We start from the raw sequence: 18,901 nt of genomic DNA, 5'->3' as shown, positions 1-18,901 counted from the left end.
TACCACTGCGTTACTATTAAATCAAATCAAATATACTTTATTGCACACAACCTACAAAACAAATTTACACAAATGGACGAAAGATACAGCACAATCTGGCGGCCTTAATGCTAAGCAGCAATTTCTTCCAGGCAACCAGTGTAAAGGAAACATTTATTACAATTTGGTGCGGGACAGTGCAACATTTTGTATAAAATTATAAAATACTAACATTAAAAAAAGGAAATAAAAATAAAATTAAACTAATTTTATTAAATTGGTATCTCCAACATTCCAAGGACGTAAATTTTATTATTGAAAATAAAGTGAATTACTGACTAATGTATTTAACTACTGTTACTTGACACATATATAAAAATCATTAAAACTGTAAGTAATTTTTTTGCTTCTATGCTGTTCTGGGAGCAAATAAAAAACATAGAAAACGTTCAGCTGCTTGTCTTCCCGGGCATGTCGTAAAAACCGACAGAGGGATTGTGTCCTCTAACATGATGGACTAATGTTATGGGCGATAGGCTGATCCCTTATCACCATAAGGTTCATCATATCCAGCTTACGACATCGTATCAACAGTGGCTACAAGTTGTATTTGATTACTTGCGGCTCTGCCCACCCCATTAGGGATTACGGGCGTGAGTTTATGTATGTATGTATGTAATTTTTTTGCTAAAAGTTAAAAATTTCCTTGCAAGGTAAATAAACATAAAAACATTGGTCGTGGGTAATATAAATAATTTATTTTTTACGAAATGGCAACACAGGGTGGGATGACGTCAGCTGGGCTAACCTTGAAATGTTAGCTGTCACTTTTGAGTTTACCTGGGGCCTGTTTTATAAAAATTACAATTGTAATTTACAATGACAATTTGGTGTTCATTACGTAGCTAATATGAAACTGCAAAATATTCGTGATCACACACTCCGCAATGTACATCAAATTGTCATTGTAATTTACAATTGTAAGTTTTATTAAACAGGCCCCTAGTGTTCTTATACCATGCATAACATACATAAACAGCCTATATACGTCCCACTGCTGGGCACAGGCCTCCCCTCAATCAACCGGAGGGGGTATGGAGCATACTCCACCACGCTGCTCCAATGCGGGTTGCTTATACCATGGTGAATTGTATATAAATAAATGGTAATATGCCTCTAAGTCAGGCCCTTTAGGTAAAGTCTTAACAAGGGTCATCATTTAATACCCAAAAACAAAGATAAAAGATGCACACATCACTAATTTAAGAGCCGCGCTCTTGTCGATGTAGCATTCAACAAATAAAATAAAAAGAGAGTTTTGGTTTTTTATAAAAGATGCATAGGTATGTCTGGAATCCATGAAATTAACGTTAAAGGAAGACATACATACATACATACATAAACTCACGCCCGTAATCCCAAATGGGGTGGGCAGAGCCACAAGTAATCAAAGACAACTTGCAGCCACTGTTGATACGAAGTCCTAAGATGGATATGAAAAAAAGGAAAGAAAGACAACTTTAAATAAATGGTAATATGCCTCTAAGTCAGGCCCTTTAGGTAAAGTCCACTTCGATAGCTCCAATCAAATTAAGATCGGCAACCATCCAAGAGTGCAGTAGTTATCTCGCTCTGTTGAGCGGAAAATTGCATCATTGGCGCAACAGATGCATTATACTAACTCCTATAACCTTCCTTTTGATATCGTCCTTCCAGTTTCGTGAACTAGGAAATCAGATACAACAAATTCCACTTAGGCTACTTTTACCATTAGTATATTAATTTTCTTACCTTCTGGTGAGATTGTATACCGACCCCGCCGGCGTGGTGGACGATTTCCCTCATTCAGCGCTTATCGCTATCGACCCACTAGGGTCGATTAATTCTTTCAAATATTTTTCCTCTCAGACGACGCCCTGAGCCGAGGTTCGCGCCCAACTGGGCACCCTCAGGCCTGTTGTCTTAAACGTTGTACTGGGTGAGAGCCTTCAGCGCTCCCCATTTTTCCGGCCAAGTAGTTAATGCCATCTGCGGCAAATCTACAATAAGTCACGTCAAACAAAAAAAAAGGTGAGATTGTAGTCCAACGCATTTTTCCAATAACCTATAAAATCTTTCACTCGCCTCCTATCACATTGGTCTAACAGAAAGCTCGGTGAAGTGTGGGTACTTAGTTCATCTTGCGATTGATACACAATTGGGATATAATGATCACTAATTTCAGTTTTTCCTATAGAATAATCACATCACTAATTTAAGTTTTTCCTCACAGCTGAGCACGGGATACTGATCCAAACATGAATTCGAAAATAAGTTAAAAATCATTGGTTTAGACCTGTGCTGGGATTTGAATCTGCTACCTCAAAGTGAGAGTCAAGTTTTCTTCCAGCTGGGCTAACATGGCTTGCATAACATAACAAAAACATAAAAATAATAATGTTGGTCGAAATAGCGCGATGGTGTTTATTAGTGGCCGTGGGTACCTAGTGAAAAAGAGCCCTTCTCTCTTTATTTAAGAGCTGCGCTCTTGTCGGTGGAGTAATCGCCATTCCTCTCTTCCCGCCAAATCCTTCACCTCTCTAGAGCCCTAAAAGGAAGAAAGGTCTGGCCACTAGACATAATTGTTGCATGGAATCAATTGATAGACAAACAATTAGTTCTCATAGACTAATTGAAAATTAATTCTCATTGTTCTAACAGGAAAATAGTTAAACCAAATCACGAATGGCAATAAATACAGCTTTTTTAAAAATTTCCTTCAAGGTCACCATCTAGACTGATGGATGATTATTAGTTGCTCAAGTAACAAATACAGTTAACATTACTGAGTTTTATTTACATAACATAAGCTCTCGACAATAGCCTACTCCATCGCAAGATGATTACTGTACCCATACCTCATCGGGATTTCTGTTAGACGGACGTGATAGGTGGTAATACGGCTCGCCGTCTAAATGGCCACCAAATGGTGACGACTAGGCACAATTACATCTTCCATCCATTATTCTGATCAAAATAAAGAGAAGCAATATTAGGTAGCAACATAATTCTATAAATACCGAGCTTACTGTTAGACAGACGAAGTTCTATGTGGTGAGCCGTATCGCCGTCTAAATGGCCACCAAATGGCCAGGCACAATTACATCTTCCATCCATTATTCTGATCAAAATAAAGAGAAGCAATATTAGGTAGCAACATAATTCTATAAATACCGAGCTTACTGTTAGACAGACGAAGTTATATGTGGTGAGCCGTATCGCCGTCTAAATGGCCACCAAATGGCCAGGCACAATTACATCTTCCATCCATTATTCTGATCAAAATAAAGAGAAGCAATATTAGGTAGCAACATAATTCTATAAATACCGAGCTTACTGTTAGACAGACGAAGTTATATGTGGTGAGCCGTATCGCCGTCTAAATGGCCAGGCACAATTACATCTTCCATCCATTATTCTGATCAAAATAAAGAGAAGCAATATTAGGTAGCAACATAATTCTATAAATACCGAGCTTACTGTTAGACAGACGAAGTTATATGTGGTGAGCCGTATCGCCGTCTAAATGGCCACCAAATAGCCAGGCACAATTACATCTTCCATCCATTATTCTGATCAAAATAAAGAGAAGCAATATTAGGTAGCAACATAATTCTATAAATACCGAGCTTACTGTTAGACAGACGAAGTTATATGTGGTGAGCCGTATCGCCGTCTAAATGGCCACCAAATAGCCAAGCACAATTACTGCCTCTTAATAGTACTGACAGTTACTGCTGCCCTCTGTCAGGTTCCAGGTTACAGTCCCAGTGACTTGCCCCTTCCGTTCTGCATTGCCGTACCGATGGCTCCCATCTTCGCCTATGCAACCGCTGAGTAGCTAGTACGTAGGTAATAAGTATTTTATGTCACGCTCTACTCCAGTGACGAGCGTGAGCGTGGTTGTTCTTCCATGAATACTCGCTAATAGCACTGTGTGCGTTTTGACATTGCTAATTATTACTCAATTGTGATATTTTGCCCTTACACGGACGTCGAAAGAAATAAGAGATAAGAGGTGTTATGATTAGATTCTTGAAAGGCAATTTAGATTAGATAAATATTTGTGAGTACAATAAGCTGCAAAAGTCCAATCAGTTTCTTGCAAAGTAATAAATTACTTGCACTTAAGACCTCCATGTTCCGGCCAAGTACCTAGTTAATGCCATCTGCGGCAAATCTACAATAAGTCACGTCAAAAAAAAAAGAACGCATTGTTGTATGTATGTATGTTTACTCTACAGTTACGTGCCACTGTCAACTATGACGGTGACAGTATCACCCGATCGTCGCGCAGATTCCATTGTGGCCCAGCGCTGGGGGCCACCTAGGAAGGTCTCCCTCAAGAGGACTCCGGGGGCCCCGCTTGGTGTCAGCATCGTCGGTGGGAAGGTAAGCAGTTCAAGGGTATATGCAAACAGGGTAACGAACTCCGTGGTCTAGTGGTTGAGCGTTGGGCTCACGATCCGGAGGTCCCGGATTCGATTCCCGGTGGAGACATATCACAAAAATTACTTTGTTATCCTTATTTTGGTTAGGACATTACTGGCTGATCACCAGATTGTCCGAAAGTAAGATGATCCATGCTTCGGAAGGCACGTTAAGCCGTTGGTCCCGATTGCTACTTACTGATGCAAGTTAGTAGTCGTTACATGAGCCATGTCAGGGGCCTTTGGCGGCTCAATAGTAACCCTGACACTAGGGTTGATGAGGTTGGTACTCCACCTCACAACCCACATGGTAGAAGAAGAAGAAGTATTATTTATTTCATGTATCATTCCCACAGGTTGACATAGTATCTAACGACAGTGATGATGGAGAAGAAAAGGCCATATTCGGCATCTTCATCAAGAATGTGGTTCCTGATAGTCCAGCTGGGAACTGCGGAGAATTACACGTAAGGCACAAACCTATTTCAATATGAAATAATTAGGCTTAAGTAGAAATAGTGTAACAAAAAAAAAATATAGAAAAGGTTAACGTCTTAAAGATTCGTCACACTGTGACGGCATAGAAAACCGTGATTAAATGTCGTACTTAAATATTATAACGTTTTTTTAATTTAAATTCATAAATAAGTTAAATAAACTGTCTTTGTCTGTCTTAAGGCCGCCTATTGTGCTTATGTTTTATTCGTATTTTTATGTCCTTTATATATGATGTTGTGCAATAAAGTATTAATTGGTTGATTGGTTTATTTAGTAATCAGAATTTCATAATTTATCTTGAATCTAGTATAATACACGACCCAATTAAAAAAGACGCTATTTTCAGTTACTCAGCTGGAGAGTGGTGTGTATGCATAAAATAACAATCATATTGTCTATGCAGACCGGAGACAGGATCCTGGAGGTGGACGGCGCATGCGTGAGGTCAGCTCAGCACGAGCGCGCGGTGCAGCTGATAAAAGCAGCCGGTGACAAGGTCACTTTGACCGTCCAGAGTCTTTTGGCTTGGGTGAGTAAAGTCGAAGTCATTAACTGTTGGTCAACGGCCTTATCGCTAAGAGCGATCTCTTCCAAACAACCTTCGGCAGAGGATATAGTACACTTGTACAGCTGCAGTGTAGCGCGCAAAAAAATATAATAAAATAAAAAAGAACGATTCAAAATGTAACTGTGTTACATACTGAATAAAGATATTTTTGAATTTGAATATGCCTTCCAACAGAACACAGACTCGTCTGACGTGGAAGCGACGTCATCGCCACCGCCGACTCCTGCGCATACGAGGAAGAGCCCCGCTCCGCCGCCGCCGATTGACGGCACTCCTGAACATGAGATCAAGGTATGTTAATTGATGATGCTTAATTATTATAAAACGATATGACGACTACGATTTTAGCCGATTGGCTGATAAATACCTACAACGCTTACAACGCTATCCGCGTCCAGTTCAACAACGCTTTTAGGGTGTTATTGCGGCTGCCTCGCTTCTGTAGCGCCTCGGGCATGTTCGCTGAAGCTCGCGTCGACTGCTTTTATACGACTATGAGGAAGCGATGCACGTCTCTGGTGCGCAGGGTGCGGGGCAGCGGCAACCCCGCCCTCTCGATGATAGGTGCGCGACTCGACTGCCCGTATCTGCGTAGATGCTGTGACTTGCATGTCATAGCATCTAATATTAGATAAAGCTACTAACATCTAGAATAAGTTTACTAACACATATGAGACATGTTTCGTGAAATAAATCAATTATTATTATTATTATAGGCCTGAGAAAGAAAACAAAGGAGTTTTCAGGCTACGTTCCTTAAAAACAATGTAGATGGCGCTGTACAGTTTTTCCTTCGTTTAACCTCCTAATTTCGTTATTGTCTAATAGTGTTGACTGGGGAGTTAAAATGGCCACATCGAAGCAATTCATCTAAGCAATATTGCAGGGCTTTTCGGCGGGAAACGGGAACGGGACAGTTGCTTTCTTCGTTGAGTAATCTAAATAATTAATACGAAGTGGTGTTTTGTGGTTAATGATCGCATTAAGTTAGTCGGAAGACATTCGCGAGTGTTATTATATTGGAGTATTCAATGAACAAAGTGTATCTGCCTATTTTCGCTTCGTGCCGGGAAGCCGCTTCATAACTCAAAAGTTTATGCGGACTTTTGAGTTAATTCGTTTGGGGTTCGGAGTAGGAGTCTACTCCGAGGGTGGGGGCTTAGGTTTCATCATCATCACCTTTCATCATTTCATTAATCATCAAGAAAAAAAATACGTCAGACATGGCTGTATGGGCATAGTTCCCTTTGCCTTACCCTTCGGGGAAAACCAAAACAAAAAAAAATTGACATTTTCGCATACTTATAAAATTTTGTCCGGCCAAGTAGTTAATGCCATCTGCGGCAAATCTACAATAGGTCACGTCAAAAAAAATCGCATATAAAAGTAAGTGCGCAATTGTTTGCATTGCAATAAATATTAAATACCAATATTGCTTTCTTAGATGAATTGCTGCGATGCGGCCATAAAAACCCCCTTGCAATAAGTATCATGATACTTTAATACGCAGGATTTGATATTTAGGTAATGATTGTCTTAAGCCATTTCATACGAAATGTACTTTTTTCAGTACAAAAGCCCTTAGTCCCCAACGGGGTGGGCTGAGCCAAAAGACAACTTTCATCCACTGTTATAGCATAAAGTCTTCTTCATCTATCGTGTGGGTTGTGATGTTAATGACTAACCTCATCAACCCTGGTGTCAGGGTTACTATTGATTCGCCAAAGGCCCCTGACATGGCTTATGTAACGACTACTTACTTACATCAGTAAGTAGTAACCGGGACCAAGGGCTTAACGTGAGTTCCGAAGCACGGATCATCTTACTTTCAGACAATCAGGTGATCAGCCTGTAATTTCCTAACCAAACTATAGATCACAAGCTAATATTTGCGGTATGTCCCCACCGGGATTCCAACCCGGGACCTGCGCATCGTGAGCCCAACGCTCAACCACTACAGCACAAAAGTATTATTGTTCACAGATAACAGTAACCTCCGAGCCTGACTCAGAGAAGGAGACTGGAGAAGATACAGAGAAAGAAACAGAGAAGGAGTCAACTTCTGAAGCAGAGAAGCCTCCTAAGCCGGTGTACTCTGATTCCGAGAGCAGTGACGAAGAAGACGAGAGAGACCTCGGAGGGAGAACTTATTCGGAGAAAGGAGTTGAGGTGAGAAGAGTAGAGAAATCCACTGTAAAATTAAACAGGCAGGTGTCGATGACAGTCTCAAATAGAAGCAACCCATTAAGAGAGAGACAACATTTCGTAAATAACCCTTTGTTTGCAGTTGGGTAAAAAGAGACTCGGATGGGTTAAAAGTACGTCCGGGGATATAAAGGACGTACTTATTTATAACTCGGGGATATAAGTACGTCCTATTGCTGGGATCAGGTCTCCCCTCAATCAATAGGAAGGGGTATGGAGCACACTCCACCACGCCGCTCAACCGCTTTTAGTGTCCCCGTCGGAAATCGAACCCGGACTTTAGATTTTAGAAACAGATCTGTAGTCAGTATGAAGTTATCTTTCTATTATATGTAGATGTTATTTTCATGAATAGTTTTGTTTTTTATAGTTTAAGTAAATTTATTCAATGAAAAAGTATCGAAGATCTAATTTTCAACTCTTTACCAGATCGACCGTGCTTCAGCCGGAGCAGTAAAAAGGAGTAAAGAAGAGAAGGAGGCAGATAGAGAAGAAGAAGACGACTTCGGCTACACCACAAGTGAGTGGAAAGATACATTATTCACACTTATTAACTTCTCTTTCTACCTCATTCATGTTTACTTCTACGCTTGTCTATTACTAGTGGAGCAGAAGAAGAGGTGATTTTTGGTGATAATGACACATAATCATAATCGGGTACAGTGACACCGTACCAAATACTGAGGGGGATGATTCAGCTCATGATTCTGAGTTTTCGAATCATGAATTTTGCGACGAAAAATTCCACTTGATTATAACTCAGAATCATGGTCTGAATCATCCCTCAAAGTTTTCGTTACGACGTCACTAACACCCTGTATATTAAAAAAAAACTTTCATGAGTTTTTATTTGTAAAAATGTATTTAAGTACCTACGAGTATCTACTTCGCTACTTCTAATTCATTCAAGTACAAAAAATCTATAGAATTGAACGATCGAGAGTTCTTGCGATTTTAAAAGCCACTCTGAATACGTTATAAGTAGGTAATTAGGTACTTTTAATCCACATTAATATTATAAATGCATACGCTAGCTCTGTCTGTCTATTCACGCCTACACCGCTGTACTGATTTAGCTGGGTACGAAGATAGTTTGAGACCTAGAGCAGAACACTGGATAGTATTTACCCCGGATTTTTTTCATCCCCTTCTAAAGGGAATCCTTTTCGTACCCTTAGGAGGAGATTTCATTTCCTTTCAGATAAATACGTGTTGCTCGCGATAACAGAAGTCCAAGCGGACAACGACGCGGACGGAAAGTTGTAATGAGATACACATAATATATAACTTATACAAAAAATACAAATAATATATATTTAGGTACAAAAAGAAACTAATATTCAAATCAAATCAAATACGACTTATTGCATAGAAATGAATAATAAGAAGTAATTATACTTCTTCTTTTTTCTTTTTCTTTATTGATTAGAAGAATATTTTCGGGGCAAAATGCAATTATTCTATAATTTAAATAAGCAGAATATTACAATAGCAATAATATCATCCTTGTATTCGATATCAATAAAGAAGGTTATGAAATTAATTCCTGAAAGATTTATCGTGTCTTTTCTTCACCCATTATACTCGTATTTCAATGCTAAAGTCGGTATTTTGAGGACTGTGTTAATATTTGACGTCGAATGGTTTTGACATTTTTATCGAGTTTTATGTTGGCACATGGTAGTAAGTTTTTAAAAGGCTAGAGATGCAGTATTTTAGCAATGAATGTTATTCGTTTAGAATGATACAGATGTATCAAAATTATAAAGACTTGTGCCCGGTTAGTGGTCATATAAAATAAATAAAAAATAAATAGGCCTGCCTCCTATTACATGGGTGGAATGTTCGGTGGAATTGGCGAGGACTAGACATACTATATCTCTCTGCCTACCCCTTCGGTGATATATGCATGTAGCTATATTATGTTATAAAAATAGAAGTACAAAAAGTTAAAAATAAGTCACGTTGCCCCATTCAAAAAATAATAAAGGTTAAAAATATAAAAATAAAGGGTAACGAAGTAACAATACGGCTCAAAAGACTTCACGTCAAAACTTTTCAAAAACCAGCCATTTTGAATGACATGAAAACAAAAGTTTTTCGTTAAAATCAAAATGGCTCAAGTCGCAATTCGTTACTTTAGCTCCTACCGCTAAAAGGCTTTAGTAACTTTTACGATAAAAATATTTTGAATCAGATGGTGTGACTAAAGGTGAGTTTCCACTAAATCAGATGACCTTAATAAGATCCACTCTGAACCGGCGTGTGTGTATGAAACGATTGATGAATGTGGAGGAAGCAAGAGAAATGTGTCAGGATCGAAGTAAATGGAATTCAATAGTCTCTGTATACCCCGGTGGGAAATAGGCGTGAGTTTATGTATATAAACTGAGTAAACGAGTGTTTACTACCCACCCTCTAAAACGTTTAAAAAATATATAACTTTTTGATTTGAAAATTTGACCACAAAAAAAATAAGTTCATCTCGAGCTCCTCCGTGCTTCGGAAGGCACGTTAAGCCGTTGGTCCCGGCTGCATTAGTAGTCGTTAATAACCACCAATCCGAACTGGGCCCGCGTGGTGGTTTAAGGCCCGATGTCCCTATCCATCCATAGAGAAGGCCCGTGCCCCAGCAGTGGGGACGTTAATGAGCTGGTGATGATGATTTGAAAAGTGTTGGATGTAGCAACGTATTTGTAAATAGGGCTTTAGGGGAGGAGGTGAAGGGCGGTGAACGGAAGATGAGGACGGGTGAGGAGGGGTGAAGAGGGGTGAAGGGTGAAAACTTTCTTCTTTCGTGGTCGCTAAGTACCCACTCGAGAGTTTGGGACCATAAGTAGGTGTAACTAGTTCCCGTTTGAGTTCTACATACACATACGATCACGAGCATTAATATGTATACACTTTGGTACCATGTCACATTAACTTTTTTGACAAATTGAACTGCAAGTCTCACTAAATGTCAAATATGTTAGTGCGACAGAGTCCTAAAGTGGGTACATCATATTGCTCATGACTGTACATACAGGTTGTTTAGTGACACCGTACTGAATACAGAGGGGGATGTTTTAGCTTTGCAAAAGTACGGAACAGAAAATGATGATTACATTAAAAACACAAAAAGAATTATGAATTTGCGATCTTCTTCTATCGTGTGGGTTATGAGGTAGATTACCAACCCCATCAACCCTAATATTGAGCCGCCAAAGGCCCCTGACATGGCTCATGTAACGATTACTAACTTGCATCAGTAAGTAGCAACCGGGACCAACGGCTTAACGTGCCTTCCGAAGCACTGATCACCTTATTTTCGGTTCAGGTGATCAGCCTGTAATGTCCTAACCAAACTGGGAATCATAAAGTGATTTTCGTGATGTGTCCCCACCGGGATTTGAACCCGGGGCCTCCGGATCGTGAGCCAACGCTCAAACCACTGGACTACAGAGGCCGTTTTTGTGAGAGTGGGGCGAATTTTGCGGTGGAAAATTCCATTTGAACGGCCACCGTGGTCCAGTGGTTGAGCGTTGGGCTCACGATCCGGAGGCCCCGGGTTCGAATCCCGATGGGGACATAAGTATCACAAAAATCACTTTGTGATCCCTAGTTTGGTTAGGACATCACAGGCTGATCACCTGATTGTCCAAAAGTAAGATGATCCGTGCTTCGGAAGGCACGTTAAGCCGTTGGTCCCGGTTACTACTTACTGGTGTAAGCACGTTGTCGTTATATGAGTCACGTCAGGGGCCTTTGGCGGCTCAATAATAACATTGACACCAGGTTTGATGAGGCTGGTATTCCACCTCACAACCCACACGATAAGAAGAAGATTCTATTTGATATTAACTCCGAATCAGGAGCTGAATCATCCTCCTCAGTATTCGTTACGGTGTCTCTAACAGCGCGTATTATATAACATATCCAAGGAATAAGTCTATGGTGCTGATTTCAGTGAGATTTCAAGGCCAATTCGAAGCAATTAATCTAAAAACGCAATATTTCAATTTGACATTTGCGCATATAAAGGTAAGTAATAATAAAATAATAATAATAATAATTTATTTATTATCAAAGAGATTTGTACAGGTGTGCAATTAAGTTAAGTACCTATATAGAAGGTGTACTAATTATTTGTTGAACTCTGATATCCAAACTAAGCTTATAGGCCTGTGTCTTGGGGATCAGCGTTCGGCCTGGAAGAGATTGAACTTCTTCCATCGTGTGGGTTGTGAGGTGGAGTACCAACCTCATCAACCCTGGTGTCAGGGTTACTATTGAGCTGCCAAAGGCCCCTGACATGGCTCATGTAGCGACTACTTACTTACATCAGTAAGTAGTAAGCGGGACAAACGGCTTAGCGTGCCTTCCGAAGCACGGATCATCTTACTTTCGGACAATCAGGTGATCAGCCTGTAATATCCTAACTCCTAACCAAACTAGGGACCACAAAGTCATCTTTGTGATATGTCCTCACCGGGAATCGAACCCAGGACCTCCGGATCGTGAGCCCAACGCTCAACAACTGGACCACGGGGGTCGTTAGAGATTGAACTGGTTGAGCTATTAGTTAGGGCAACACAATCTGTGCAAAAGGTATTAATAATATAAAGATATATAAGAGGCTAGAAGAACAGCTTTTAAGGTGATTCGTTTTCCATACAAAAGTTGATGCAGTGCTACAGGAAAACGGATAGAGGAATATTGTTATAAAACCGATAAATAGTAATATTTTGGTGTATTATTTTCGCAAACTAACAAAAATTTAGGATCCGAATACGAGAAGTACCATATTTCAGACCCTCAATTTTGATCAATTCTACATTTGTAGTGGTGCAGATTACAGTGTATTTGCTGAGCGTGTAGTGGTGTCAATGTTAGTGTGTGTGCGTGATAGTTTTTTTTTCTCTAAAGGCTTTGACTACTTGACAAGTGTAATAGAATGTCAGTGACAATTTATAAAGAGATTTTGTATGAATAAATAAAAAACTAAAAATATTACAATCTGAGAAAAGGAATATTGGAAAAATATTTTTGTTTTAACGCATATTTTTTAAACATTTTTAAATAATGGGTAAGTACCGTGTTTTAAAAGAGGACATATATTATAATAAAAAATCAATACATAAAATGACATGGCTGTATGGGCATAGTTCCCTTTGCCTTACCCTTCGGGGAAAACCAAATCAAAAAAAAAGTTGTTGCATTTGCCGGCCTAAATAGTAGTCATTTATAATTAATTGTTTTTCCATCCAACATACAGATTTATTTATATTCTCTTTGCCGCGGACTTTTTGGTGGGACCGGGAACGGGAAGGTTGCTTTCTTCATTGAATAATCTAAATAATCAATACGAAGTGGTGTTTTGTGGTTAATGATCACATTAAGTTAGTCGGAAAACATTCCCGATAGTATTATTAAATCGGAATATTCAATAAACAAAGTGTACCTATCTATTTTCGCTTTGCGCCAACAAGCCGCTTACTTCGTTTGGGGTTTGGAGTAAGAGTCTGTGTGGGGGCTTAGGTTTCATCATTTCATTAATCATCATCAAGAAAAAAAAACACAAGACATGGCTGTATGGGCATAGTTCCCTTTGCCTTGCCCTTTGGGGAAAAAAATAAGATAAATTTTGAAATTCTTATGTATAATAAACAAACATCACAGACATCATGACAGATCTAAAACTAACGAAAATCTTTTTTCTTTTTTCTATTTGACTTATTTATGAATTTTAATCAAGAAAACGTGATAATAAGTTCGACAGCAACCAGTTCAGGTCCCCGATGTTTCGGCCCATTTCAGGCCGCGTATATATGGAAATACTACTTCAACACGTCCCAGCCTCGTCATTTTTTAACGTCCTCGTTAAAAAAAACGTCCTAACCTGAACTAATTAACCTAACAATAAACACCACGCGTAAATATAACTCCAGAAATGCGCTGCAAGTCGTCTGGACTGGGCGCGAAAACAACATAAAATTCGATTAGCTGCTAAGTGTCCCGCATGCTATCACCAGCTGTCACTGACATACGTATGAAGTCCTGCGGATTTTATTGGAACTAAATGACAAGTCATAATAATTATATGCGGATACTGCGACATCAGCGCCGTGCTTGCGGGACGTCCTGAAGCGCTATTACATCTTTCAAACGCGATGCGTCAAAGTTTGAACCGACGCAATTTAGGAAAAATCTACCTTATTATTACTGTACTGTGATCGTTATTTGTAAAATCATACAATACATATACAAAATTCTTTATACACAATATAATTATTATGACATATTGTGGACTTTCCGGTAGACCTACAAAAATGGAACAATTCAACCATACGTTGTTTTGTTATATCTCAATGGGCTCAGGCAGCGTTTTCGCCGAAAGCTCCAAGTCGGCTATATTTGTAACGATAATTATGTTTGATATTCATCATCATTTTTGAACCATTTTATACAAACAAAAAATACTTGTATAAATTATATACCCTAAAGCACGCCCATGAATCACTCTACTCATTGGTGAAAACCGTATGAAAATCCGTTCAGTAGTTTTTTAGTTAGCCGCATGTTCACTGATGCGATTAATGCCTGTTAGAATTTTACAAAATAAAAAATACGGAAATTACGGAAGGTACTTTAGTGCAAAGTACATTATTGTATAATTATAATATTACTGGTAAAAGTGATACTTTTAGAAAATTCCGTAACAAATAAACGGGTTCGCCAAATTCAATTGTAAAAAAAAATACAAAAAGTAAAAACAATTAAAACATGCACTTGGGTTTGAACCGTGAAACTTAAGAATGGCGGCGACTGCTTTACCAAATGCGCCATTTAGAAGTTAGAAGTAGACTTCAAATTATGCATCTCTTTTAATAGCTAACCTAGTTCGCATGTGTGTGTGACAGCTTCGTGTTTGTACACAAATTGAAATGACACCAACTTTTGATGCAATGTTTTAATATGATATCTGCAGTAAATACTTCAAAATTGTAGCTTAACTTAAAGATAATGTATGTAAAATTTCGCCACCTAACGTTTCACTGGGTCAGAACTCAACACTAAACGAATAAATGGAAAAAAATACGAAAAATGCAGAAGTAACGCCATCTGCTGACGCAGCGTTACCTAGCTGACTGACACGCATCACCTTAAGTAATAAAAATTCTAGAAAATCTAGGTGATAAAGAAATTTAAGCAAGTGCGCAATACGAACAAATGTCAAATAGCAATATTTGTGTTTTTAGATGAATTGCATAGCTGTAAGTGATCCATAAATAAATAAATAAATAAATAAATAAATAAATAAATAAATAAATAAATAAATAAATAAATAAATAAATTGCTTCGATGTGGCCTTTTTTAAACCCCACAGTACAGTCATGAGCAATATAATGTACCCATTTTAGGACTCTGTCGCACTAACATATTTGACATTTAGTGAGACTTACAGTTCAATTTGTCAAAAAAGTTAATGTGACATGGTACCAAAGTGTATACATATTATGAATGCTCGTGACCGTACACACAATCTAATTTTATTTTAAGTTATACCTGTCACTTTCTTCTCCACCGAAAAGGAAAGGGACGGGCAGAAATCTTAATAAAGAACCTTAGGGCATAACTCAATGTATTGGACCGCGGCATAATCATGGTCTATGATATTATTATGTGCATTAGACATATACATTTTAAAAATGTTCGTTTAAAATCATATTTTCATCATTTATTAAAAAAAATATACAATAATGTATCTTTTCACTACTTTATTTTGTCTCAATACGCATTTTTTTCATTTTGTAAAAACTATCGTCTCTTCTTCTTCTTCAGGTGCCTCTCCAACTAGTGGAGGTTGGCCATCAGCTCTGAAAATGTATCCTTATCTCCCGCGAGGCGGAACAGTTCGACCGCACTCGTGATCCCGGTCCACTCCCTGATGTTACGCAACCAGGACTTCCTCCTCCGACCCACTTTTCTTTTTCCTGCGACTTTGCCCATCATTATGAGTTGCAGCAGCTGGTACCTTTCGTGTCTTAGCAATAAACTAAAAAAATAATCGCGCAGGTTCATTTTTGACCCGACTGCGGCGAAACAAAAAAGAGGGTTATGAATGAACAAGTACGGTTACGAGCATTAATATGTATACACTTTGGTACCATGTCACATTAACTTTCTTGACAAATTGAACTGTAAGTCTCACAAAATGTCAAATATGTTAGTGCGACAGAGTTCTAAAGTGGGTACATTATATTGCTCATGACTGTACATTAGTCGCGTTTCGAACATTTTCAAAAAGGAAATTACAAGGTTACCATAATGGTTGCGTTTCGGGAGTTCAATGAATTATTATAAGGCCGCCTATTGTACTCATTCCATTTCTCTTTTGTTTCGTATTTTGTTTTTTCCTGTTTGTGCAATAAAATATTTGTTATGTCATGTTATTTTTTTCTTGGTTTTATGGTACTTTAATCTTGTATTTGAACCCAGTGCCTCCGGATCGTGAGGCCAACGCTCAAACCACTGGACCACGGAGGCGTTGGTATACATTTATACATTGAATGATGATGATTGCCATTCATACTTATTCATGTTGATCGTCAAAAAAAAGAATATTTCACAACAGGAATTTAAAAAGTAATCAATCATAGTTATTGCCCTTTGACAGAGTTGCTGCATGAATTCAATAGAATAAATGATAAATGTACACGAGACAAATGCAAATAGGTTAAAAATAAAGTTAGACTGCTTTTTCAAACACTCAATAGGTATTGATCCTCAAAATGAGGAGAGATATGTATCTATCTACACAGTATTATGACTAGATTACCTGTATTTTTTGTTATACCTATAATTTTCTTAGCCGTCAGAAAGGGACGGACGATTGACAGCTTTAATTTTAAAATGAAAGCTTAATCCGGTGAGTCACATAGGCATCAATATTAATATGATAAGATTCCCATTGATATTATTTATATTCCACGTGTTGGAGGCTTCTCATTTAGAATAGGCTAGTCTCCAACTAGTCAAATCAGTTACTTTTTACTAAACGTCAAAACACGAGGTTACTATGGAATTTGTATGAAAAAACCACAATGTGACGTCATAGAAAAACGTGATGAAATGACTTATTATTACGTTTTTAGTTTATCGTTCGTTTTAGATATGTCTTTATTTAGTAAACCGAACTTCATAATTTATCTTGAACCTAGTACATAACGGTGAATAAAAGTGCATCACTTAGTAACAATGATACTCATAAATCATCTGAAAGAGATGTATCAGGCATATGATTCATATTTAACTAAATAAACTTTATTATTATTATTCATAATTATGTATTTATTGCAAGTCAGAGTAACAATAATTATTACTATGTTGGATTTTTCTTAGCACATTTTCCCCACACTCCCCACGTGTAGGTAGAAAGTGACTGTCGCGTCTGCCCACTCGTTTAATCTACGGTCAGCACCTGTTCATATTGTTTATTGTACGGCCCCCATCCATCGGAAATAGCAACCAACATCGATCGGCGTTAAACTTTCATGCCGGTCGTACGTAACGTGTATTCGGCAGGTTCTATTTTTAACCGACTTCGAAAAAAGGAGGTTATTATTTATACATTGTTTGAGGTTTGCGCGGTTATTATCATAATTAAAACACATAATTTTGTTTGTTACACATTGGATTTGCCCTTAGAAAAGGTTCAGTACGATCTAGGTACTCTGAACCGTGTCGTGGCGAGAAGAAGAGAGGAAGGGCGATTACTCCATCGACAAAAGCTTAGCTATATACCGACTTTATGCCTCGATTTGATGACGACGCATAGATCGAAAGAATTTCGCATGGACAGGAGAAGGGTCTGGTGATGTAAAGGTTAACACGATCATTTTCTTTATTTTTTATTTTATTTTATTCGGGGAGCTTACAGCATTATTTACACAATCAAAACCTTATTAATAATTTTTTTGATCATCCCGGCTGTGCGTCCCTGGTTATATGTAAACATTAGTGTATACTACAAGAGCTTATCAAGACTTCTCAATTCGACCGTATATTTTTTTTTTATGTTTGTTCGGGCATAACTTCGTCGTATATGAACCGATTTTGATAATTCTTTTTTAGAGACTTTATTTATACCACCATGAAACAATTGCCTCCTCACTATTAAAGTGAATAACTATCTTCGCTTAATAATACCTTACCATTCCACGCACGTTTCCACCTATGCAACTCTATGCATATTTAAAGATGGGATTTTCCCATGACAAGTACCTTAATAGGTACCTAATTACATTAAGAACTTAAAACTGACGGACGAATTTGGTATTACGGACATAGACATGAAAAAATCAAAAATAAAAAAGTATTTATTTTCTTTTCTTACATTTTTTTTCTTAAACTAGTTATTGGAGTCTCCTTTTAAGCAAAATATGCCTGTACCAGGAGACCCCGCTCTTCTATAACAGTAGTAAATAGGTTAGAAAGTTTTGTTACCTTTAAGTTTTACAAATAAGCAATAGGCTAGTTTCCAACTAGTCAAATCAGTTACTAAACGTCAAAACACAAAATTACTATGGAATTTGTATGAAAAAGCACTCTGTGACGTCATAGAAAAACGTGACAAAATGTCGGACTTATTATTACGTTTTTCTTGATTAAAATTCATAAATAAGTTTAATAGAAAAAAGAAAATGTTTTTCGTTAGTTTTAGATGTGTCTTTATTTAGTAATCAGAATTTCATAATTTATCTTGAACCTAGTACACGACCCTATTAAAGAATCTTTGTATAATGTGTGTGTGTGTGTGTGTGTGTGTGTGTAAGTGTCATGGACAGGACAGACTTGAGCATTTACACGCGCGTGTGTAGGCGTACATAACGCTTGACTCTCATTGTGAGGTCGCAGGTTCAAAAAAAAAAACACTCAAAAAAAAAACTAATTTTTTATGAATTTTCCAGCAGGAAAATCCACTTGATATCACCTGGTGTACGCTTGTACAGTCATGAGCAATATAATGTACCCACTTTAGGACTCTGTCGCACTAACATATTTGACATTTATTAAGACTTACAGTTCCATTTGTCAAATAAGTTAATGTGACATGGTACCAAAGTGTATACATATTAATGCTCGTGACCGTACTTATATAACATACGGCCATTGTCCGTTGCATTTTATATGTAAGTAT

General features: G+C 38.0%; 1 protein-coding gene and 1 long non-coding RNA gene across 4 annotated transcripts in view; one reads left to right on the top strand and one right to left on the bottom strand.

Annotated features, from left to right (window-relative positions):
- The window catches only part of LOC126377499 (uncharacterized), a 228,018-nt gene that overhangs the window by 105,874 nt on the left and 103,243 nt on the right, over positions 1-18,901 (top strand). For all 3 annotated transcript variants that reach the window (XM_050025234.1, XM_050025235.1, XM_050025236.1), the window contains exons 18-23: positions 4,263-4,410; positions 4,805-4,915; positions 5,350-5,475; positions 5,689-5,805; positions 7,498-7,683; positions 8,149-8,239. In XM_050025234.1, coding sequence (XP_049881191.1) covers positions 4,263-4,410; positions 4,805-4,915; positions 5,350-5,475; positions 5,689-5,805; positions 7,498-7,683; positions 8,149-8,239 — 779 coding nt within the window. The remainder of the gene's footprint in view (positions 1-4,262; positions 4,411-4,804; positions 4,916-5,349; positions 5,476-5,688; positions 5,806-7,497; positions 7,684-8,148; positions 8,240-18,901) is intronic.
- The window catches only part of LOC126377645 (uncharacterized), a 350,458-nt gene that overhangs the window by 322,818 nt on the left and 8,739 nt on the right, over positions 1-18,901 (bottom strand). The gene's annotated exons all lie outside the window — the stretch shown is intronic.

This window comes from Pectinophora gossypiella, chromosome 23 (assembly GCF_024362695.1).
Source record: "Pectinophora gossypiella chromosome 23, ilPecGoss1.1, whole genome shotgun sequence".
NCBI classification, from domain to species: Eukaryota; Metazoa; Arthropoda; class Insecta; order Lepidoptera; family Gelechiidae; genus Pectinophora; species Pectinophora gossypiella.
This window is presented reverse-complemented; position numbering and strand designations above follow the sequence as displayed.